Genomic DNA, 26,743 nt, shown 5'->3' with positions numbered 1-26,743 from the left:
TAATCCATATGAGGCATGATCAAGGCCTTATACAATGCCATAACCTCTCTATTTCTGAATGTCAGGGTCCTCCACATCATTGCCATTATCTGATGTGATGTCTTCACAACTTGTGCAATTTGGCCCCTGAATTTTGGGTCTTTGTTCACTATCACTTGTAGATCTCTCATCTCCTCTACTTCCTTTCAAGTTTCCCAACCAAGTGCATACTTTGCATCCCATCATTACTTACCAAATCTCAAAACCTTACACTTTGTAACATTGAAATGATAGTTCCACTTACCTGCCCATTTATACAACCTATTCAAGTCCTCCTGTAAGGCCATAACATCTTCTTGACTCTGCATTGCTCTCCCCAATTTTGCATCATCTGCAACTCATACCAATATCATTAACATACAATGTTCCCAAAATTGATGCCTGCGGTACACCACTAGTGACCTTTCTCTTTCAGGAACTCGGAATTCTGTTATACAATCCCATCTGTTTCAATTTATTTAACAGCTTGTCATGTGGCAGTCCATCAAAAGCTCTTGCAAAATTCAAGTACACCACAGTATATGCATCACCCCTGTCTCAGGTATTTGTCAGTTTGCTATAGTACATAAGTAAGTTAATAAAACACGATCCCCTCCAAAGTACCTTCTTTCAGATTTCATTCTTAAGCGCCTCATTCATCCATTTTACACTTATCTTATCCAGCCTTTTGGTCTTTGGGATACATTCACACACTGATGCTGTTATGCATTGCTTTGTCAGTTCCCAAGGGGCATTTATTTCCCTTACCACTAAACTCCTCATTCCATGCTACAGCTCCAGGCTTGTCATAATCACCAGCATTATAATTCCACATACAGTTACACCCCGACTTATGTAACACACGGCTTATGTAAATTCGCAGTTACGTAATAAATTTACTAGTGCATATGAACATGTTTTTGGCTTTGAGCAGGTGCGCCTTTGACAGCCTTATTGCAGTACAGTACAGTAGTAGATGCCTCGCATGGTTAGCTCAGTCACCTGTTATCACTAGTTTCATTGTTTTTTTACTCTTAAAATGGAATGCAAATGCAAAACTGTAGGCGCTGGTAATAAATCTAAAAAACAAAGATCTGCAGTCACTTTAGAAGCAATGTTGAAAATAATTCTTATGTATGAAGGCAGGAAAATTCTATCAACAATAGCTCGGGAAATAAATCGACCTATTTCGCCAGTGAATACAATAATGAAGGATAAAGTTCGCATTATTGAAAGCACAAAAGGTACGGTAGCGTTGAAGGGCACAATTATTACCAAGAAGAGGCTGGGTCCAATATCAGAGATGGAAAAATTGTTGTCTCACTACGATCTGACACAGAAGCGGATACCGTTCGGATACCAGAAGTGGAACAGCATTCCTTAGAACAGCCAACTTAACCATTACAAGACATTTTTTTAATTTGAAAAGTGAATATTTCAGTTTGTTTTTATATTATATTATATTATGTATTTTTCATACTTTCATATTTACAGTATGTATATTATTCAAATACAGTTGATAAATTTTTTTATAATTGAATTTTTTTTTAATCATCCCAAAAATGAAAAATATTAAAAATGGATATTATCTGATTAATGGCAAAAAAATTAATGTAAGACAGTGGCATGAGTAGCCAATGAACATTTTATTGTATGTATGTAATTTTTAAATTCGACTTGTATAAAATTTGAGTTACATAAAGGTTTACAAAACGCATATGCTAGCCACAAGCCAGGTGATCACTTCTTGATCACTCTCACCAACCAGAGGAAAGTGTGAAATCCCACTCATATTAACATCCGCTGATGAAATGATCAGATCTAAACTCTAGATCCTCATGTGCTTTCCTTCACATACTACCTGAGATAAATATCTCTCAAGATCTCGAGAAATTCCTTTTTCTTATTCCCAAGTGTTATCTCTTCATTCCAATCTATACTGCCATAATTAAAATTGCCCATAATAATTACCCTTCTTTTTTTGTTCACTAAGCTAAGTTGTTCATACATTTCTGCATCTCCACCCACCATTATGTATCTGAGAAAGATACATATGTAATGGATATTATGTATACATAATATCCATTATGTATCTGAAGATTAGAAAGAAAGCACTTTACACAATGAATAGAGACCACAGATATGAGAGTTCTAAGAAAAATTAGAAGAATGAACAGGTGGTATTAATGGCAGAAATATTAAAAAAAACTTCACACTGTTAGCATTCAAGAATGTGTGAGCAGAAATAATCTAAGATGGTATGGCCACTTAAACAGAATGGGAGAGGAAAGGTTAGCAAAAAAGTTGCTTGATGCCAAAAATGAAGGAAAGAGATTCAGAGGAAGATCAGCGTGTCATGGATTAATTCATTCAGAAGTTCCTTAAAACCATAAAATGTTAGATACTACAATATTATTATTATTATTACATCCTGCATGGAGATGGCAGACTCATTTTGGAAGGCTCACTCAACTGACAACATATGCCGCTTAGAGGGTTAAAGAGAATAGTGTGACAGGAAGGGTAGTGAGCGTGTTGCCTAGGTATGACTGTGGTGAGATGAGGTGGAGAGCAAAGGATTATTAATGATATACTGGATAAAAGGTACAGATTGTTAATGTGTGGAATGAGTTTGAAGGATGAAGTGAACTGTATGGGAGCGATGGACTGCATTTCAGTGGTTATGGTGTGAGTCGCTTAGAGAGACTGCTGCTGGAAGATAGCGAAGTGAGAAGAGAGAATGAATCAGATCAAGTGGCGTGATGTGGAAGAGCAGGAGAGTAAGACAGGAGAGACTGATGAGGTGCGAATGGGGAAGTGAGTGGTATGAGTAGAGAAAATGAGACAAAGGGTGTGCAAGAGGAGCAGGGAAATGGGGAGGCTCACGGTGGACAGGGATACACAGCGTGAGAAAGGTGGATGCTCCAAGAGGAGGTGAGAGCACATGTATACTTGAAAGGAATGGGATGACCTGGGATTAAGAGGAAACAGTTGGAATTGGGGAGGGTTTTAGAATGAATGGGCAGAAAAGGAAATGGCCCCAGTCGAGCATGCAGAGATCACATCGAGTTAGTGGTATCGGTGGAACTAGCTCTATATCCAGAAATGAGCTGTTGTGTTTTTATACAAATGCTAGAAGAATAAGAAACAAAGCAGATGAAATGGTTGCACTAATTGCATCTGTTCACCCAAAGACTGTCAGAATAAGTGAGACATGGTTGGAAGAGGACGATATCCTGACAGGAATAGAGATGGAAGGGTACGATGTGTTTCGTGAGAATAGAAGGGGCAAAAAGGGAGGGGAAATGCTATTGATGATAGAGAAAGAGTTATGTCCATACAAAGTAGAGATGCAAGAGGGAAATAGTGCCAGTAGTTTGAGGCAGTATGGTGTGAGATAGAGGTGAATGGAATCAAATACTTGGTTGAATGTTGTTATAGACCAGGTAATGTGGATGGTGGTGATAATGAAATGTATAATCAAATTAGCCGAGCAAATAAGAAAAGGGTGATCATAATGGGTGATTTAATTATGGCAATATAGACTGAAATGATGAGACAGCAACTGGAAATAAAGAAAATGAGTTTCTTGAGATTTTGAGGGATAACTACCTCAGACAGTATGTAACAGAGGGCACACGAGGATTAAGGGTCTTGGATTTGGTCATCTCATCAGAGGATGTAATTATAAATAAGGTGTCATATCATCCACCAATTGGGGAAAGTGATCATAAGGTGATTACCTGGGTGGTTGCCAGCAGTGCAAGGACTCCTGTGAAAAAAAAAAAAGGTATATGTGGAACTACAAGGGGGGGGTGATTATGAAGAGCTCGGGAGACAGCTTGCGGGTGTAGCATGGAATGAGGAGTTAACTGGAAAAGAGATCAATGTAGCTTGGGGGATTTTCAAAAACTAACTAGTAGATGCAATGTCTAAATGTATTCCAAGGGTGAGAAGGTTAAATAAGGTAGGTGTGAGATGGATGAATAAAGAGATTAAGCATGCAATACAGAGAAAAACGGTATTGTGGAGGCAGCATAAGAGAAGTAGAAATAACCAATTCCATGAGGTCTACAAAGACCAGGCAAGGAGAGTGACTCGGTTGGTGAGGATAGCTAAAGAGAGGTATGAACAGCAGTTAGCAAATAATGCCAAAAACAATCCTAAGGAGTTCTTTCGATATGTAGCCAGCAAAAGAAAGAATGATTATGGAAGGATAACATTGATTGGAGAAAATGGTATACATACAGCTGTTGAAGAATGTGTGGTGGAGATACTTAATGAGCAGTTCATAAGTCTTTCAATCTTGTGAATGTGACTTCATGCAGAGATTGAGAGCAGTTGATGATGGAGAGGAGAGACTGACTGTAAGTGAGCAAGAGGTGTATGAGGAATTGATTTGGATAAAATATGTAACAGAACTTTTCAATGATACTAGACAGAAGCCTATAAATATAAAAGATGACATTCAAGGGCCAGCAATTATGAAATGTGAAATAGAGAATGCTATAAGATCAAGTAAAACAGTAAAAACAGGACCAGATGGTGTGCAAACAGAGTTTTTGGATTTAATAGAACCAGATAACATCAAGCTTCTTGAAAAACTACTTAATAAAATATATGAAAGTGATGAATTTCCATCAGACTGGCTCAAATCTACATTTATCACTATCCCAAAGAAACCCAAAGCGAATTCCTGTGGCGACTTCTGACTTATTAGTCTAATTAACATTAAAAATATTTTTGAAAGTAATTCAGAATCGTATTTATAGAAAAAGTAAAGAAACTCTAAGTGAAACGCAATTTGGGATAGTGATAAATCTATATTTATCTCTATCCCAAAGAAAGCCAAAGCGAATTCCTGTGGCGACTTCTGACTTATTAGTCTAATTAACATTAAAAATATTTTTGAAAGTAATTCAGAATCGTATTTATAGAAAAAGTAAAGAAACTCTAAGTGAAACGCAATTCAGCCTTGAGAATGGTTTTGGTACTAGAGAGGCTCTTTTCTGTGCTCGAATATTGATACAAAAATGGAAAAACAGAAATCTGTCTTTATGTGTTTCATAGATTTTGAAAAAGCATTCGACAAAGTCAGACACACTAACTTAATAGAAGTTCTTCAACAAATAGGGTTAGACGAACAAGACATGACTAATAAGAAATCTGTATTGGAATCAGTCAGCTACCATGTAATTAGACAACATTACCACCAGTGATATTAACATCAAAAGAGGAAGAGGAGTGAGACAAGGATGCATGCTCTCACCACTCTTGTTCAACATATACGCAGAGGTAATCTTTAAAAAGGCATTGGAAGAATGTCCAGAGGGAATCACAATAAATAGAAAGATTATTAACAACCTATGATATGCAGATGACATCGTGCTAATTACAGATAACATTATGGATCTCCAAAAACTCATTGACAGAGTATACATAGAAAGCCAAAGAATGGAAATAAACATAAACATCAACAAGACAAAATACATGGTCATCAACAAACATCCAACCTCATCAATGAAACTGACACTCAATGGGAAAAATATCGATCAAGTGTCAAGATATAAATATCTCGGTTGCTGGCTTAACGAAAGGTGGGATCCTGAAATAGATATAAAGACAAGGATTGAGGTCGCACAGCAGTCCATCATGAAAATGAGAACATTATTCTGCAATAAAAACCTGAACATGGAAGTCAGATGCCAAATGCTGAAATGCTATGTGTGGTCTATTCTGCTCTATGGAGTTGAAACATGGACATTGAAGGCAACAACCATCAAGAAAACTGAAGCCATTGAGATGTGGCTATACAGAAGAATGCTAAAGATATCATGGACAGAAAAAATTACCAATGAAGATGTCTTAAAATCCATTGGCAAAGCTAAAGATCTTGTACAAATAATCAAGAAACGAAAAACATCATACCTTGGCCACATCATGAGAAACACCAAATACCAACTTCTGCAAACTATTCTGGTAGGAAGAATTGATGGCAAAGGAACTAGAGGAAGATAAAGAATATCATGGTTTGACAACATGCACTGCTCTTTCCTGATGTGGACAGGAAAGAGCAGCGCACAACTGCTCCAATTAACGCAAGAACGCAGTTTGTTCACCAAGATGGTCGCTGACCTTCGATAGAAGATAGCACTATAAGAAGAAGAATAAGGCTGTGGGAATGGATAATATATCACCACGTATTCTGAAGGAATGTGCCAGGGAATTGACAACTATTGTGTGATAAAAGGACCTCCTAGATGAGTCTTTGACTCCATGAGGTCTTGGGGTAATAATAATAATAATATTCATCATACTGAATCCTTAATACCTGCATTCACAACATATTCCAGTAATGCATTGCACTCACTTAATATCTGTGTAAAAATCTACTCCTCACACCCCTTTTTTTTACCATGCACTTTTGCATAACTTCTGTTGATGACCTCTGGTTCTTCCCCTTTCCCCGTCTACTCTTTTTATAATTCCCTGTGGATTAGTCCGAAAAATTCCCCTCATTAACTCAAACGTCTCTATCATATCACCTCTTTTCCTCCTGTCTACCAAACTCTGCAATCCACATTCCTTCAACCTCTCTCCATAGCCAACATTCCAGTCCTGATACTGTCTTTGTCACTCATCTCTGGACCCTCTCCAATGTTTCCATATCACAATGAAAACAAGGTGACCAAATTTGAGTTAATGAGGGGAATAAATTCCCCTCATTAACTCAAACGTCTCTATCATATCACCTCTTTTCCTCCTGTCTACCAAACTCTGCAATCCACATTCCTTCAACCTCTCTCCATAGCCAACATTCCAGTCCTGATACTGTCTTTGTCACTCATCTCTGGACCCTCTCCAATGTTTCCATATCACAGTGAAAACAAGGTGACCAAATTTGAGCATAAGCACAATAGTGCAATATGTGGCCATACCAGTGCTTCAGTGGCACAAGCATCTGCTTATCCCTACACATTAGTGTACTTCTTATCATAGCAGTACTTCAATGTGCAGTCTTATGTATATACTATATTGATGGTGCTGCAGTACAGCACCATCAATATAGTATACAGCCTAATATTTCAGCACTCCTGAATGCAACACCTCACACTTATTAATATTAAATCTACTACCCAACTCCTTTGTCCAAGTCAAAAGTCTATTCAAATCTTCCTGAAGGTAATTAACATTAGCAGTGCTACTTTTAATTCTTCCCAGCTTTGCATCAGCAAACAACTGCAGATTTCCAGTCAGTCCACATGATATATTATTTATAAAAAAAGGGTATGCCACTCAGTACCCTTGCTCTCCTTTTTTGAGAATGCTCTATCATACACAACTTGCTGGTATCATTCAGAGAGTCAATCAGCAATCCATCTAATCAATATACTATCTATTTCTATCCTCTGCAGCTCTTACTCCAACTTATCTGTGGTAATCTATCAAACACTTTGCAAAGTCCAAGAATATCACAGTATATGATGTTTCCTTATTTAACACACTCATTACCTTATCACATAATGCAAGTTAAAAAAACAAGACTTGCTAAAAAAAACAAGACCTGCTGTTTACAAGTCTGTGCTGACCAACTGTAAATATATGCTGTGCCACTGTAATAATATGTTATTATTTATTTATTACATTTAATGTCTTTTGCTCTATACTTTCTAAATTATCTATATTTTTATATGCCGTTATTTTATTTTAGCTGTGCGCGTTTTCTCTCTCTGAATCTTTCTTGCTTATATTATTACATACTATGTTTATCTACCCTTTGCACTACGAGTCTTATGCCTAAGACACTAGAAAATTTATTTAATTTAGACTGCGCCACTAATATCATTTAATTAACATAAAACTCAATAATATGGCCGTTAGATTTCTCAATCTTTCTCTAACACAATTTCCTTCAGTAAAACTTTACACAAATAGTCGTGGTCTATTCTTTTACTTAACTTTACACTTCGGCTATATCACTTAGTTTCCCGCTCACAAGTCCGATTTATTTTGGATTAGTGCAGTTGTAAAAATAAACAAACAGGCAGCACTCTTTTAACAAAAAAGAACAAAGCAATTTATTTACATTACTGTGAAATATACATGAATTTAAACATTAGAGAGATTGCTTTCTCTATCCATTTATAAAATCCTTAGCATAAATTATAACCTATTTACTTTAACACTAATTAACTTCTTTAACTCAGAATCTTATTTACTCTCCGCTTACAAATTCAACTTATTAAATTTCTAGTTTACTTGCAAAGAGGTTACTGAGAGTTCTCTGTTAAGTTATCTTTACAAATTTTATATCAACTTCCAAAATGCCAATTGATTCTCTTAATGACAATTCTTACTACTATTGAACAATCTCTTAAAAAAAGTCCATCTACGACCTACTATGAGAGGGAATATACAAAAGGTTTTAACTTACAAAAGACTCTGCATTGCACATTCAGTCAAAAGTCTTTCACTACAGTCTTATGGCATTTCTTTCATCTCAGATCTTGAGCTTCCTCAGGAATGTCTGGCTTTAGTAATATATCTCAATGGGAAAATAGTGGGCTGTGAACTACAACCGGCAAAAAGTTGTTCTCCCATGGCGAAAAAGAAAATCTTCCGAGCGAAGCTTTTTCGGGTAATTTACATTGCCTTTTCTCTTCTGCTTTTGGCTCGCCGAAAATGCCTGAACGACTGCCTTCTCAAGTAGCTTGAACTCCTGCCTCTAAGAAACTGTAATTGCTGCCAACTGTCTCTTTTGACTCTCAAATGGGATCCCTTTCTCTTCTCGGCGACTGGAAGCTCTTCCAAAAACTGAAACTGCTGCCAACTTTCTGCTTCGGGAATTTACATTGGCTTTTCCCCTCTGGCTTGGGATCGCCGAAATGCCTGGACGACTGGAAGCTCTCTGCCGACTGGAAATTTCATCTCTGGTAGGGACTGGAACCAGGCAGCCTACTCTCTCTGGCGACTTCTGGATCTGGGAAGCTCTCTATGCTTGGCTCAGTCCCTTTTTATTATCCTTCTCCGAGACCTTGCACAAAGTTTGTACCCCCCCCCCCCCCCAAGAATTCGGCATGATTCTTTCATCTTAAGTTTGGCCCACTTTCTGTTCTCCTCTGCTTTCTTTTGATTGTAAGTTGCCAACCATTGGAAAGTTGTTTGAACCTTTCTGACTGACTTCGGAAGTGTTTACGTGCAGAGCTTGTAAGCCTTTCACATATACACAAAAATTTCATAAACAACCTTTCTTATGCAGCCATGTAGATCTATTACATACAGCTCCAGTGGCAAAACATTACCTTTATTTTTAACACTCTAAAATATTCTTATTAAAGGAGTATATACAGCTAATTTCTAAAGAGTTATTTACAAAAATATCTGGTATAAAATATACAGAGACAAAACAAGTTATTTTTCCAACATTCTCATGGGACTTGACTTCTGTAAAAAATCGATGTGATGTGCTTTGGAATATTGAATTTAAGCTACAATCGAGTTTTTACACAACTATGTCCATCATCCCATTATTCCTACCAATCTCTCCAATACCTTGACTACAACTGCAATTGTACAGTCTGGTTCTATAATCGAAAATTTCTGCCCTAGAACCATGCTTGTGGAGTGGTACTATTTTGTCTTCTTTTCACTCCTTAGGATCCATACCCACTGCAAGACTCTCATTAAACAACCAGAGCTTTGTTAACATCTAACCCAATCAACACACGATACACCTTTGATTCTTTCAATTCCAATTCTCCTAATATTGGAATGTTGACAAGTAATACACTGATTTAGAAGAGAATTCTTCATAGGTGATTAAAATAATGTAAACTTAATAATGTAATACTCCTAATAATGTAACCTGAACAACTCTTGAGGGTTCAATCTACCTCATTATTGCTAACATGTTCATTTGTCTTCTTTCATTTGAATGTTTATTTGAAAGTTGCCATCCTTGACTAATATAAACCTGTGTACAGTACAATATATGAAAAAGAATATGATTATATATGCAACCATGATAATGAATCAACCATAATTAAAATAAAAATGCACAATCTCTTAAAAACAACTTGCAAGGTATAGATCATAATGTCTAATGCATAAAAGAAAAAAAAAAGGTTCACAAACTACTAATATTACATCTTGACCAAAAGAAATTATCAACAAGTTGACAACTTACTATACTAATCCACCCAGATATATCGGATCACATATATTCACAAGTTTACATTCCTTGCTGTCCTGTAGTAGGGAGTACAGACAATCCCACATACAAATTCAAGTTACAAAATCACTCTCCATCTCCCCTTATAATGAAATTATGATCATACCTCTTTATTTACTAATGTATCACTAAAAAATTTAAACTTCTTATTGTTATCATTGTCATCAAACCCCCATGGAGTCAAAACAATTATATAACATGGACAGCTCAGAAAACCATGACCATTCCCAGTTTCTGCACATTTGCTCTCTTGTTGAAAGTTTTTCCACTTGGTTATACTCTAAATGAAAGATGCCAAGAAATCATATTCTTGGTTTAATCCTTTATTCAAGTGTAAGGAAAGAAATGTGAAGTTATTAGCCTCTATATACGAGTTTCCCAGTCATGAAATTACTTCATACACAAACTTTGTTTGCTTACACTTGAATAAAAGATTAAACCAATAATATAATTTCTTGGAATCTTTAATTTATTTGCACTCCTATTCTATGTACACCAACCCACCATTCTTCTCAGAAAAGAAACCTTGTTATTCATTTCTTTTTCACAGTATTATAACATAAAAACAAACTATACAAAGATGTTTATTAAATAGCTTATATTCCACTGGATTTCAAATCAGTATTTTCGGAGTATAACTACTTGTTACAATAGACATGCCACAATGAGTATGTGAAACAACTGGAATTGTAAAGTACAAAAGACCTAAAACCTTAATTTATCACCCAATGTATATTATTTCTGGGAAAACTCCCATGTTACTCCTCATTATAAACTATTATAATTACAGCTATTTTGCCTGCTTCAGTTTAGGAGTACCCCTATTTAAATGTCATTGGCTATTTACTCATGGATTCTTAGGGCATTATGAGTGTAGATGTACTAAAAAGTATATGTAGCCTAAGGAATAGAAAATTGCACATACCTTTTTCTGGGTGTTGTGGCTTTTCCTCAGTCTGCGATGTCGAAAACTGCAGAGTGTGTGTGTGTGGGGGTAGGCAGTTTGGTAGAATAAGTTAGAAAAACCTGGGTTTTTTTTTTTTCCGTAATATATAGAAACATATACTTTTATATAGGGTGGAGAAAAAAGTGAAAGGGTTAATTTTTTAAAATAGGGAGGGGGAAAGGGAAAGGTGGTTGACGGGGTGTGGACCGTTTCGACTATTCGTGGTCATCATCTGAACACATTGGGAAAGTGCTTGGGAAAAAGCACTTTCCCAATGTGTTCAGATGACGACCACGAATAGTCGAAACGGTCCACACCCCGTCAACCACCTTTCCCTTTCCCCCTCCCTATTTTAAAAAATTAACCCTTTCACTTTTTTCTCCACCCTATATAAAAGTATATGTTTCTATATATTACGGAAAAAAAAAAACCCGGGTTTTTCTAACTTATTCTACCAAACTGCCTACCCCCCCCCTCCACACACACACTCTGCAGTTTTCGACATCGCAGACTGAGGAAAAGCCACAACACCCAGAAAAAGGTATGTGCAATTTTCTATTCCTTAGGCTACATATACTTTTTAGTACATCTACACTCATAATGCCCTAAGGATCCATGAGTAAATAGCCAATGACATTTAAACAGGAGTACTCCTAAACTGAAGCAGGCAAAATAGCTGTAATTATAATAATATAATAATTATCACCCAATGTTTTATAGAAGTTTTTGCTTTTATTGGGTTGATTTGAAGATGACTATCCTAAGTTCTTGCAGATTAATGCTGCTATACTTGCTGAAGTTAGAAAGTACTTTGTTGTCACTGCTGACTAAAAATGGTTTTTCTGACTTCTATATAATAACTTCTGTATAACATACTGGTTTTCTTCCATCTAATCCTGTGTGAAGAAATGTCCAAAGTAGAGTCTCACTCCTGACATGCTATATGGATAGTAGCCAAAGTATATTTCTTATGTTCTCCGATGAGGATATTAAGAGATCCTCCTATCTGCCAATTGTAGGCCATGTTAAAAGCCACAGGGCACTTCATACACTCCATGATGTAGTAGAGGATGGAATTTGTTCTTAGATGAGTGGATCAGAGTTGCTAATATGAAGCGCAGTTTTAATATGGTGTGAAGGTTATAATTCTTTAGTACTTCAGCTGTCTTTACAGATGTACTACAGATATAAGAGATAGGATATAGGTTTTTGGTGAGAATGGTGGACAGAGAGTGTAGTATTTTATCTATTTTATAGGAACTATAGCCACTGGGGAAAAGAATTGTTGTGAGGATAATTGTATGCAAGGAATGCATCATTAGAACAAATAGCCTTGGCCTCTATGAGTTAGCATTTCAAGGATTCAATACTATTGGGCTGGATAATGATGCAATTGTTTACATAGGTATCTTCCTGTCTGTATTGGCTTTCTATCAATAGAAATACACAGTGAACTATCTGAAAGTTGAGCAACTAGTCTGTCAAGAAAGGATAGATAGTCATATATAATGTATTTTATAATGTGAAGTGTATTTTAGAGGATTAGGTGTTAAGTGAGTAACAAGGAATCCAATCCTATTGAGCCACAGTACTTGCAAACATTTAGTATGGCTGTGCAATGTATATGATGTATTTGACTATATTATACTTACCAAGAAATTATATTATTATTTTTATCCTTTATCCAAGTGTAACCAAACAAAGTTTGAGCTGCCATTAAGTCATTTCATGACCAATGACCTTGCATCAACTTCCTGAGTATCTCTTAATGGAAAGCACACGTCCTTTCATAATTGCATAATGCTATGCATGAAGAAGGGAATCACCACACAGACTGTCTTTGACTTTCATAGAGGTACTGTAAAAATGCAGGGGTACCTGATGAAAAACTCTGAGTCATCTTGTAGGTCACTCTAAATCTTGTTGAGCAACCCTGAAGGATCACTACTAAACTCATCACTCCTAACTTCAATCACTCCAGGATATGAAACATAGCAGTGGCTCCAATCAGTGACAAAAACCCACCACCAAGCAGTAAAGCACTACTCAGAAAGCAAGCAAGCACAAAGATGAACATTATTAAATATCATTAGTGGGTGCCAGACTTAGGAAGATACCAAGGTTGAATTAATGCAGAAATCATATGTTTCTAATATACAAGGAATAAAAAGATATATCACCTTGTTATCTCTGATCCAGAGAATTTAAAATTCTCTGGATCAGAGATAACTGTAGAAAGTTTTTTCACTTGATTAGAAAGTAAATTATATTTGCCAAGAAACTCTATTCTATCTATTCATGGGCATACTCATGAAGGGTATCACATAGCATGCAGTGACTGCTACCATGTTTAGCAACAACCACTTCATGCCTACAATTAGATTAAAGTACAGATCCTTATCATATTTCCATAATTTCTGAACTACTTGTTGTAAAGTGAAAACCTGATTTTGACAACCTCTATTTGGCCTGAACCCAGCATTTTCTTCTCCAAGTTTCATTTCTACAACTTTTTGTAACCTCTTTTCAAGAATGTTTGCATAAATCTTACCTTTAACACTAAGCAGAGAAATTCCATTCCTCTGTAATTCTCACATTCAGCTTTATTCCCTTTTTAGTAGATGGGAACTATGATAGCTTTACTTGAACCATTTGGAATTGGAATTCAACTTTCTGAGCAGTCCCTCTTAATTATGCAGCGTAGCCACTGCAAAACTTTCATTTCATGTTTAACAGTTTCAAACATTCAAGAGTGTGTGAACAGAGCTAATTTAAGGTGATATGACAAGTTAAACAGAATGGGAGAGGAAAGATTACCAAAAAATGTAAGTCTTTATGGAAAAAATTTAATATAAAAATGAATAATTTAATATTCTTACTTGCAATAATTTTTATACATAAGAATAACATGCCTACCGAGCTATTAAATCTGTCATATATCCTCCAAGTGGTTTTAATGAAGGATAAGATTTTGAAGCCCACATTTCTGGGACTTTTCCAATTAACATTGAATTAAACACCTCCTCCAGTTCTGCTGACATAACAACCAATCCTTTCACAGCTTTCTGAAGATTTCTAAGAGATTCACGCACCACTGAAGTTAGTCTGTTATATCGGATCAGTTCTTGTCGCAATACTGTGTTCATTGACTCAGTATACATTACTGGGTATTTTTCTATAACCTACAATATAAATTAGAAAAGTTTATTTACAAAAATACGTATTTAGCAGTCTGTACTGATTAAATGAGAAACAGCAAAAATAGTGTACAAAACTAAGTATAAAAACCATTCAGCTTCATTTTTCAGTCATACTTCACAGTTCATCCAAACATACAATTTACATTATATTATATATATTTGTACATATATGATTATATAGGTTACATACATCAATTTTACATATGTAGTATATGTACAATACAATTTAGATGAAATTCTAATATTTCTTTTTAATTTTTATTTTTCCAGAAATTCTGCACTAAAGCGTTTCTCATATAATATGTATACTGTAACTATACAATGTATGGAATATTTTTATATTCCATACATTGTATAGTTAGGGAATTAATTTCTGGTCCTTACAGCCACCAAAATCTCCACATCATCCCCTAAAAAAAACAGGAGTACACAACATTCATTGGTTCTTGTGTCATTTGCTATGTAGGGCAGATGGAATGGTCTGGAGAGAGAGAGAGACATATACGTCTATACATGTAAAAGACATAGAAAAAAATAAATAAAGCACATATCATGATATCCCAGACCACTTCTGTTTTCCCTGCAATGGGAGTGATCATGGAAATTTGGTTTTCCTGAGAATGATAAGATATTGGGAATAGAAATGGAAGGAAATACAATTTTCCAGAAGGATAGGAAAGTGAAAAGAGAATGGGCAGTGCTGTTAATGATTATGGAGCAATTTCATCCATAAAGTGTGAAAGTTGATAGCACAGGCTAATATACCTGACAGAATGCAGTTATAGGCCAGGGAATATAGAGAATATCGAGTGTGAGATTTTCAGGCAAATTGCTTGGGCATGTAAATAGAAGGTAATCCTGATGGAAGACTTTAATTACAGGAATAACTAAAGGAGGAGATAGTGTATGGGAAAAAGGAGAGTGAGTTTCTGGGAGATAAATATCTTAAGCAGCATACAACTGAAGCAACTAGATGCTTTAATTATTATTATTATTACCCCAAGACCTCATGGAGTCAAAGACTCATCTGGGAAGTCTGTTTATCATACACACATCTCATCATACCATGTCTTAAACACACTCACTCTCTTTGCAGACACCACACTCTCAGGCAAGGCATTCCAATCATTCACAACTCTGCACAAAAAAAACCTGCCTCTCACACCCCTACTCACACCCTCTTTATACAGTTTCCAGGGATGACCTCTGGTTTTCCCCTGATCTCCCACTATTCTCTGTAAAACTTCTCCAGCATTCATCCTATAACAACCCCCTTACCAACTTATAGGTTTCTTTCATATCTCCCCTCTTCCTCCTGTTCACCAGACTCTGCAAATTACATCTTCTCAATCTTTCCTCATACTCGACATTCCAGAGGTCAGAAACTACCTTAGTCAGTCACCTTTGGACCCTTTCCAACATCTATTCATCCTTCTGAAAACCCGGTGACTAAATCTGGGCACAATAGTCCATGTGTGGCCTAATCAAAGCCTTATACAAGGAACAAGAATCTCCCTACTTCTACACGTCAGTGTCCTCCACATCATTCCCAGAAACCTTTGTGTTGTCTTCACAATTTTGGCTTTGTGTCCCTTAAATTTTAGATCCTTATCCACTATCACACCCAGATCTCTTATTTCCTCCACCTCCAACAATATATCCTCACCAAGCATAAATTCTGCATCCTATCTTTGTTTTCCAAATTTTAAAACCTTACATTTTGCAATATTGAACTCACAACCCCATTTCCGTGCCCAATCACTCAATTTATTCCAGTCTTCTTGTAAAGCAACAACATCTTCACTACTATTTATGGTTCGTCCCAACTTTGCATCATCTGCAAAGACAACTGAATATCTCCATGCAAATCTTTGCCAATATCATTAATATACCAGTTAAATGGTATTGGCCCTAAAACAGACCCCTGAGGCACTCCACTAGTGACTTTCCCTTTCCTTGAAATTGCTCCCCCATGCACAACTTGTTGATATCTATCAGATAGCCACTCTCCAATCAAATGTACTAATCTAATATCCAACCCCATCTGCTGTAGTTTGACTGTCAACTTATCATGAGGTACTCTATCAAAAGCCTTTGCAAAATCCAAGTATATTACTGTGTATCCTTCTCCTCTGTCCAAGGAAGCAGTCACTTTATTGTAATAAGTAAGTAGATTACTAAAACATGACCTCCTTTTAGCAAATCCAAGCTGTCCATCAAAGATAATACCATTGTTGTCAACCCAACTCTGGATCCTAGTTCTCACAAGCTTCTCCAATAACTTAATCACAACACCTGACACACAAATAGGCCTATAGTTTGATGCTTGAGTTCGTTCACCTCCTTTATGAAGTGGCACAATCTTGCCCTCCTTAGGAATTTGACCAAGTGCAAGACTCGTAATAAAAAAATATGTCAAGGCAGGTGTCAACTCCCTGCCACATTCCTTCAGAATATGCAGTGATATATTATCAAGTCCAACAGCCTTATTTACATCTAGTTTACTTAACTTCCCAAACACCTCTTGCTCACTTACAGTCAGTCTCTCCTTCCCATCAACAATTGCTCTCAATCTCTCCATGAAGTCACATTCACAAGATTGAAAGACTTTTATGAACTGCTCATTTAGTATCTCCACCACACATTCTGCAACAGCTGTCTTTATACCATTTCCTCCAATCTACCATAATCATTCTTTCTTTTGCTGGCTACATATTGAAAGAACTCCCTAGGATTCTTTTTGGCTTCATTAGCTAAATGCTGTTCATACCTCTCTTTAGCTACTCTCACCAACCAAGTCACCCTCCTTGCCAGTTTTTGTAGACCTCATGAAATTGGTTATTTCCACTTCTCTTATGCTGCCTCCACAATGTCCTTTTTCTCTGTATTGCATGCTTAATCTCTTTATTCATCCATCTCACACCTACCTTATTTAACCTTCTCACCCTCGGAATACATTTAGACATTGTATCTACTAGATAGTTTTTGAAAATCCCCCAAGCAGTGATCTCTTTTCCAGCTAACTCCTCATTCCATATGCTACACTTGCAAGCTGTCTCCTGAGCTCTTCATAATTACCCCCCCCCCCCCCCCCCCGTGGTTCCGTCTAACTTGGCTGTGGCTGAGGAAGATCCTCAAATTCTTCACATCTTCGACGGGAATCGAACCTGGGACACTCCTTCCCCAGTCATATGGTTGCAAAGTGCACAGCCACTAGGTTAACCGCACAGACTGTGCACAGTAGTCCATATGCAGCTTGAACTAAGCTTTATAAAAGGGAACTATAACCTCTTTGCTTCTGTATGTCAATGTCCTTCTCAGTATTGCCATAATCCATTGGGGATGTTGTTACAATTTTAGTAATGTGACCTGCAAACTTCAAGTCTCTGTCCAAAATCCCCCCGCCCCCCCTCTCATCTCCTTCAAAATTTCTACATTAATTGTATACTCTGTATCCCAACATTGCCTAGCAAATTTCAAAACCTTGCACTAACATTAAAATGATAGCTCCAGTCATTTGCCCACTCAGATTGTCTATTCAGATCTGGATGAATGGATGAATCACCACATAATCTTATGGAAGGTGTGCACAACAGTTAGCTATGTCCTTGATGTAGTTATTTAATGAAATTCTTGTAATGGATAAGGTTCCTAAGGCATGGAAAGAAGGCAATCTAGTACCACTACACAAGCATGGTTTTATGACAGAAGTTTCCAATTATATACCAGCCTGTATAACTACAGTTGTAGTCAAGGTGTTGGAAAGATTGGTTAGAAATAGAGTATAAGATTGGATTGATGACATAGCATTCTTTATGATGGTCAGCATGGATTTGTAAAAGGATGGACTTGTTTAACAATTTACTTGCATTTTATGACAAGGTGATGAGTAGATTAGATAAGGGAGAATCATATATACAGTGATATTTTTGGACATTGCGAAAGCGTTTCATAGACTACCAGATGATAAGTTGATTTTTACAAGCTGCAAAAGATGGAAATAGATAGTACAGGAAAACCTCACTTAATGCAATTAATTAATCTGCCAATTAATGCAGGCTAAGCAAAATCACTTTAAGTGAATACAATAAACAACAGGAATAATTATAATTCATCCATCAGTTAATGTAAATTTGAAAAAAAATTACAGTTTGAAAAAAATCTAACATATAAGCTATGTTAGAGGTCAAAATCATTGAAGTTAATAAAAATCATTGCTTACATTTTTATTTAATGTCTAAACATTTGATTGAGCTACTTGTTTACAAAAAAATTAAGTAAAGATGTTTGAATCATGCTTGACTTTTTCATCTTGTCATGCAATTAGTTAAAAAGCTGGCAACCGCTTTATCAAAATTTTGGCAGACTTTGAAGCTTCCTTCCATATCAGGATCAGCATCAAATGAAATTTCCTTAGCATGCTAAATGTGATTGAAAACTAGCTCAAGTTCTATTGCAGTTAGCTTCTTCACACTCCTTATCTTCTTCATCATATGCATGCTGTTCTTCTAGTTGAAGGAGATCATTCTCGCTTAACTGTTCTGAATAGGAATCGAGCAAGTTTCTCACATCTTCATTATCCAGTTCATTAAATCCAAGTTTTTTTTCCAATTGTGCTGATTTCTTCAATAATGTTAGATCTTGGATTTTGCACACAATAAACTAATGTATGCTGAGTTTAAAGTTGCCTTCTGCATTACCTCCTGATAATAGCACAAGAAGATCTTTAGATACTTTGTATCCTGGTTGAGATGCTTCAGTTTTAACTAGGAAAGTTTTTGTTGGCATACTCATCTCATCGGAGATTTGGTACCATTGTTGTCAACCCAACTCTGGATCCTAGTTCTCACAAGCTTCTCCAACAACTTAACCACAACACTTGACACACAGATAGGCCTATAGTTGGTCATCTCAACGGAGGATGTAATTATCAATGAGGTATCAAATCATCCACCAATTGGCGAAAGTGACCATGAGGTGATTACTTGGGTGGTTGCCAGCAGTGCAAGGACCCCCGTGAAAAAAGGATATATGTGGAACTACAAGGGGGGGTGATTATGAAGAGCTCAGGAGACAGCTTGCAGGTGTAGCATGGAATGAGGAGTTAGCTGGAAAAGAGATCAATGCAGCATGGGGGATTTTCAAAAAATATTTAGTGGATGCAATGTCTAAATGTATACCACGGGTGAGAAGGTTAAATAAGTTAGGTGTGAGATGGATGAATAAAGAGATTAAGCATGCAATACAGAGAAAAAGGGCATTGTGGAGGCAGCATAAGAGAAGTGGAAGTAACCAATTTCATGAGTTCTACAAAGACCAGGCAAGGAGAGTGACTTGGTGTGTGAGAGTAGCTAAAGAGAGGTATGAACAGCAGTTAGCTATTGAAGCTAAAAAGAATCCTAGGGAGTTCTTTCGATATGTAGCCAGCAAAAGAAAGAATGATTATGGAAGGATGACATTGATTGGAGGAAATGGTATAAAGACAGCTGTTGCAGAATGTGTGGTGGAGATACTTAATGAGCAGTTCATAAAGATCTTTCAATCTTGTGAATGTGACTTCATGGAGAGATTAAGAGCAGTTGATGATGGGGAGGAGAGACTGACTGTAAGTGAGCAAGAGGTGTTTGGGGAGTTGAGTAAACTAGATGTAAATAAGGCTGTGGGACTTGATAATATATCACCGCATATTCTGAAGGAATGTGCCAGAGAGTTGACACCTGCCTTGACATATTTTTTTTAATAAGGGTCTTGCGCTTGGTCAAGTCCCTAAAGAGTGGAAGGAGGGCAAGATTGTGCCACTTCATAAAGGAGGTGATCGAACTCAAGCATCAAACTATAGGCCTATCTGTGTGTCAAGTGTTGTGGTTAAGTTGTTGGAGAAGCTTGTGAGAACTAGGATCCAGAGTTGGGTTGACAACAATGGTATAATCTTTGATGGACAGCATGGATTTGCTAAAGGGAGGTCGTGTTTTAGTAATCTACTTACTTATTACAATAAAGTGACTGCTTCCTTGGACAGAGGAGAAGGATACACAGTAATATACTTGGATTTTGCAAAAGCTTTTGATAGAGTACCTCATGATAAGTTGACAGTCAAACTAGAGCAGATGGGGTTGGATATTAGATTAGTGCATTGGATTGGAGACTGGCTATCTGATAGGTATCAACAAGTTGTGTATGGGGGTGCAATATCCAGGAAAAGGAAAGTCACTAGTGGAGTGCCTCAGGGATCTGTTTTAGGGCCATTACTATTTAACTTGTATATTAATGATATTGGCGAAGATTTGGATGGAGATATTCAGTTGTTTGCAGATGATGCAAAGTTGGGACGAACCATAAAGAGTAGTGAAGATGTTGTGGCCTTGCAAGAAGACTTGAATAAATTGAGTGATTGGGCAAGCAAATGGGGATATGAGTTCAATGTTGCAAAATGTAAGGTTTTAAAATTTGGAAAACAAAGATGGGATGCCGAATTTATGCTTGGTGAGAATATATTGTTGGAAGTAGAGGAAATAAGAGATCTGGGAGTGATAGTGGATAAGGATCTAAAATTTAGGGGACACATCGCCAAAATTGTGAAGACAACAGAAAGACTTCTGGGAATGATGAGGAGGACACTGACGTGTAGAAGTAGGGAGATTCTTGTTCCATTGTATAAGGCTTTGATTAGGCCACACATGGACTATTGTGCCCAGATTTGGTCACCTGGTTTTCAGAAGGATGAAGAGATGTTGGAAAGGGTCCAAAGGCGACTGACTAAGGTAGTCTCTGACCTCTGGAATGTCGAGTATGAGGAAAGATTGAAAAGATGTAATTTGCAGAGTCTAGTGGAGAGAAGGAAGAGGGGGAGATATGATAGAGACCTACAAGTTGGTAAGGGGTTGTTATAGGATCAATGGTGGAGAAGTTCTACAGAGAATAGTGGGAGATCAGGGGAGAACCAGAGGTCATACCTGGAAACTGTATAAAGAGGGTGTGAGTAGGGGAGTGAGAGGCAGGTTTTTTTCGTGCAGAGTTGTGAATGATTGGAATGCCTTGCCTGAGAGTGTGGTGTCTGCAGGGAGTTTGAATGTGTTTAAGACCCGGTATGATGAGATGTGTGTGAGATAAAAGGACCTCCTAGATGAGTCTTTGACTCCATGAGGTCTTGTTTAATAATAATAATAATAATAATAATACATTTTCAAAGGAGATCAGTTTCGTCGACGTTGAATATTTGACGATTGTCATAATCACTCTCCTGAATTATTCTTTGCAAATCTTCAGGAAACTTGGCCACAGAATCTTTATCAGCACCAGTAGATTCCCCAGTTATTCTTACATTATGCAGTCCAGGTCAATTTTTAAAACAGTCAAACCATCCTAAACTCGCAGTAAAACTTTTACATTCCTCTTGAATTTGGTTTCTTTTAATGAGGTAAAAATATTGAGAGCTTTTGCCTGAATATTCCCTGTACTAAGAGGTATTCTTGTTTAGTTATGGTTATGGTTATAATTCTCAATCCATGTGATAGAATTGTGATAGAAGACGCTACATATCGATCATTAAATGGCTTCTACTTTGGGTGATCTGCATGCTTAAAGAAGTAGTAGCAACTTTTGTTTGTTCTTTGTATTCTTTACTCTTATTTAATATAGTCCAAAACTGTAGCCTCACTGTATCCCAGGTCTTGCACAGTCATTGTACTACTAGCTCCACTTTCACTTCTGTTAATGACTTCCAGCTTTTCTGCTCGCTGCAGATTGGTGACAAAAAATTTCGTGTAACGTAAAAAATCTCGTTAACTGGCAAGGCATCTGCCCACACCTTTGTAGGCAGATGCATTATCCTGATGAAAGGTGATTTTTTTTTCTTCTGCAAACCGGCTCTTTTCTTACGATTTTTTTGTCTAGTCTGGTTAAAAGATCGGAATAACATTGTTATTGTTTTACTCTTTTCAAGATAATTAATAAACAAAATGTCTTTGGCATCCAATAAAACCGATGCCATGATTTTTCCTGCTGATGGAACTGATTTTGTCTTCTTTGGCACTGAACAACCAGCTTCTGTCCATTGTTTTGACTGTTGTTTGGATTATGGTGTGTAATGGTGAATTCAAGTCTCATCCATAGTAATAAATCGATGCACGAAATCAGTTTTATTCTTGTTAAAATGCTCCAAGCACTGTTCAGAGATTTTCATGCGAGTGCGTTTTTGATCTGCTGTGAGCAAGCACGCACTTATCTTGCACAAAGCTTTTACATGTCCAATTCTTCATGCATAATATATCCTACATGTTCTTTTGAAATGCCTATAGTCTAAGCAATTTCACCCACTTTGGCTCACCAGTCATCCAATACCACATGCACTTCATCAATGATTATTGGTGTTGTTACACTTTTTGAACGTCCTTCACGTGGATCATTTTCAAGGCTGGTATGGCCACGTTTAAACTTGACAGCCCATTTCTTAATTGTCAAAAACGCAGAAGAAGAGTGCCCATACCATTTCCAGGGATACAGACAACATTTTTGCTTCAGACAGCTGTATAAAACAAACTACTTGATAGAATGACTTGCAATTTCACATGGATGTTTATGACAGATATACCAACTTAGAAAAAAAATCTTGCCGATAGTGTTGCCATCTATGGTGAAGGCCGAGAACTTTTCAGACCACCCTCATATATTATGTTGATCCCACACCAATGAGAGCAGAGGACCAGAGGCCATCCTTGGAAGTTATGTAAGAGTGTTGTAAAGAGGGATGTGAGGAGTAGATTTTTTACATAGAGATTTATCAGTGAATTTATCTCAATTTTATGTATTTTTTGTATTTTTAATATATTTTTACATAGTCTGGAAACCCTGCTCTAGAGATCAAGAACTTTTTCAAGCCACTTCAGTCCTCCAGTAAGTGGGACTATGGTCTCACAGTAGGCAATGAAATTCATCTCCCACTAAAATATGTTTATATATATGTGTATGTTTTTATACACACACACACGCGCGCGCGCGTGCACACACACTTGTATGTTTATAAATAAGTTGTGCAGAAGAAATGATGTACCGTTTGTGGACCTACAGTCTGAATTTGACACAGAAGGATTTATATAATGCTGATGGACTACACTTAAATGGATTCAGAGTTAGGTGTTTGGTGGAAAATTTCTTCACTAATAGTGTGGAAAGGTCTGCACAGTTAACCTAGTGGCTTTGTGCTTCGCAAATCATATGCCTGGGGAAGGAGTGTCCTATGTTCGATTCCTGTCGGCGATGTGAGCTTAAGGATCTTCCTCAGCCATAGCCAAGTTAGCTGATCTTGGGCGTGGACAGCAGGTTTTTTTTCCACCAGTTTATCTGGGGTTTTTCATTCCAAAAGCAGGCAAACCAGTTCCATGAACACACAGGATGCAGTCATAGGATATAGTATGGCAAGGAAGGCAACGGGAAACTACCTTGCTCATAATCATCTCCCCCACCAGCTGTATGGCTGAGGGAATAGGATGGGATAGGAATAGTGCAGAAGTACAAAGTAAGAAAAACCAAAGCAGTTAGAGAGGATGCAGGTAAGAGTGTGTATGTGGGTGTGTACAGGCACCCATGTGAAGAGTGAGTGGGAGAATAACCAAAACATGCAAAACTGGTCTCTCAAGCAACAATATCAAATAGGGCAGATAATTCAGGATGCAAAAGTGGTTGGCAGGGAGGTCCCTAAGAGGATGCTACTGTTTCTATATACTAATTCCAGAAGTATCAGTAACAAGAGGGAGGAGTTTTTGGCATTAGTTAGTGTATCCCTTGCAAAAGTTATAGGCATTAGTGAGACTTGGTTAACAACAGATACTTCCACATATATCCATTTCTGGCAGTAACTTTTTCTTGTTTCGCTACATCCCATATAAGTACATCATGATCATTCTCACTAACTGCAGCAGTGTCAGTAGCTCATTAACAACTACATCTTGTGAAATTATCCCCCAAATTCCAAAAATGAAAGCCTCTAATTTCTTCAGTCACATGCTGCTTAAGATATTTATCCTTCAGAAATTCAACAAACTCACTCTCCTTGTTCCCGTATACTATCTCCTCCTTCCATTCTGTATTAGGTAATTAAAGTCTCTTGTTATGATCAACTTGTTTCTACATGCCCAATCAATTTGCCATAACATTTCCCAATCAGTATTCTCTACATTCCCTGGCCTATAACAGCATCTTCTTAGATATATTAGCCAACTAATTTTAGCTTCACACCACACAGATTCAAAATCTGCATGAGTACTATCAATTTACACACTTTGTGGACACAATTCCTCTGCAATGATTAACAGCACTCTCCCCTCCTCTTTTCACTTTCCTATCCTTCTGAAAAATTGTATATCCTTCCATTTCTATTCCTGACATCACTCATCCTCAGACAACCAAGTTTGACTCATACCAATTATTTTTGGCCACACTGACTCAATTAATGCGACACACTCATCTCTCATTTCAAATACTCCTTACATTTGTATACATACATAACAATCCTTTGAGACCATTTTACCAGCACCAACATTCTCTATTCTAGCTGCTATACCATACTCCTCTCTCTCTCTCTCTCTCTCTCTCTCTCTCTTCAATCTGACCATTTCTGTTTTCCTGATCCTGACTCTGATTGCCATTCATACCCATCTCATCATTACCTTTATGCATTCCATCACCTTTTGCTACTACAACTACATCTTCAACCCCGTATCCATCTTCTTTGTGTCATACAACTAGTTTAGCTGTGCTGTCCTGCTTCACTATACCCGTAGATCGTTGCTACATTAAACTCTTGATTCTGTGCTTTCTCAGCAAACAATAGCCTTTCTAAATGTCCAGCACCAAGCCCATTCAAATGCAATACATCAATTTTAAATTATTCCAACTTTCCTTCAAACTGACTCCACAGATTCACATAGTGAACCACCTTTGCTTCACACAACTGAGCCATCTTGCTGTTCATTATCTCTGTTCTTCTTCTCAATTCGCTATTGTGAATTGAGAAGAAGAGCAGAGATAAACTTCAAGTCTCAATCAGCATTCATTTGTACATAAATGATATAGAAAATAATTTAAAGGGAGCTATTCATGAACCAAAATTAGGTAGAAAAATTTTTTTTTTTTTTTTTTTTTTTTTTTACATTTGACATCCACAGACACCATATGGTCACTCCCACTGCGTTTGGGGGAGTGAAGTCTTCTGCTATAATAAGTGGTAGGATTTCAGATTCTCTTTCTACACACAGTTTGTAGGACAATCACAAACATCCATGCTGATGATGGGATTCGAACATGCAGCCTCTTGGCTGGAGAGTGGACATGCTAATCACTCAGTCAACCAGGCTGGCAAAAATAATTAAATAAATATTTACTGACGAGGATGGGATTTGAATCCATGCGGGCAGAGCCCAATGGATTAGCAGTCCATTGCCTTAACTACTCGGCTGCCTCATCATCATTGCCAACCTGGTTGGCCAAGTGGTTAGTGTATCCACTTTCCAGCCAAAAGGCCCCGGGTTCGAATCCCACCATGAACTTGGATGTTTGTGATTGTCTTACTTACTCTGTGTGGAAAGGGTATTTGCAACTCTACCACTTCTTCTAGCAGAAGATTTCACTCCCCAAACCTCGTGAGGTAAGGGAGTGACCATATGGCATCTACGAATGTCAAATGTAAAATAAAAATAAAAAATTGGGTAGGCTAATAGTTAAACAAGTTGATGTAGAGAGCTTGCAGGATGATTTAAATTGGCTGTCAGCCAATTTAAAATCATCTTGCAAGGATGATTTTAAATTGACTGACATATGGATGGATAAAAGAAAATGTACATCAGTTTAATGCGGAAAAATATAGATTAGAAGCTCTTTACCACACTGATGGAGCTGTACTCCAGGACATTGATGAGGCTAGGGATTTGGTGGTGGTAGTAAATATAGTGTTGACACTATGTAAAAAAGTTTAGAGAGCATATTGCTAATGCTGTGACGGTAACTCATAGGACTCTTTACTGTTGAAGAACACACTAACAAGCAGAGGTAAGGAAGTTGTTACATTCATCTTTATGGGACCCTGATACATCCACATCTGTATTACTGTGCTCAATTCTGGTCACCAGGGTTTCATTTGAATGAGAAAATGGTGGAGAGATTCCGTAGGTAAGACTAAGATGGTGAGTTACCTGTGGAATACTCCCTATGCAGAAAGAAAGATTGTGGGGTGCAAAAGTTGGTCAAAAAAAAAAACAGGGGATATGATAGAAATACTTAAGATTCTTAAAGGGTGTTATAGGATTGATGCAGGGGAAATATTTCAGCACTTGTCTTGAGAGGGGATGGGGAGAA

At 37.2% G+C, this 26,743-nt stretch overlaps 1 protein-coding gene and 1 non-coding gene across 2 annotated transcripts in view; both read right to left on the bottom strand.

Annotated features, from left to right (window-relative positions):
* Positions 1–26,743, bottom strand: part of LOC150108079 (dynein axonemal heavy chain 3-like) — a 1,881,116-nt gene that overhangs the window by 115,514 nt on the left and 1,738,859 nt on the right. The window contains exon 69 of the mRNA XM_090415945.1: positions 14,112–14,377. Within this exon, the coding sequence (XP_090272071.1) occupies positions 14,112–14,377 (266 nt within the window). The remainder of the gene's footprint in view (positions 1–14,111; positions 14,378–26,743) is intronic.
* On the bottom strand, positions 25,774–25,855 carry TRNAS-GCU (transfer RNA serine (anticodon GCU)). Its single transcript has one exon. It is a non-coding gene; the product is annotated as a tRNA-Ser (tRNA).

Source organism: Typopeltis vanoorti, chromosome 3 (assembly GCF_054136105.1).
Source record: "Typopeltis vanoorti isolate ZY-2024b chromosome 3, IOZ_Tvanoo_1.0, whole genome shotgun sequence".
Taxonomy (NCBI): Eukaryota; Metazoa; Arthropoda; class Arachnida; order Uropygi; family Thelyphonidae; genus Typopeltis; species Typopeltis vanoorti.
This window is presented reverse-complemented; position numbering and strand designations above follow the sequence as displayed.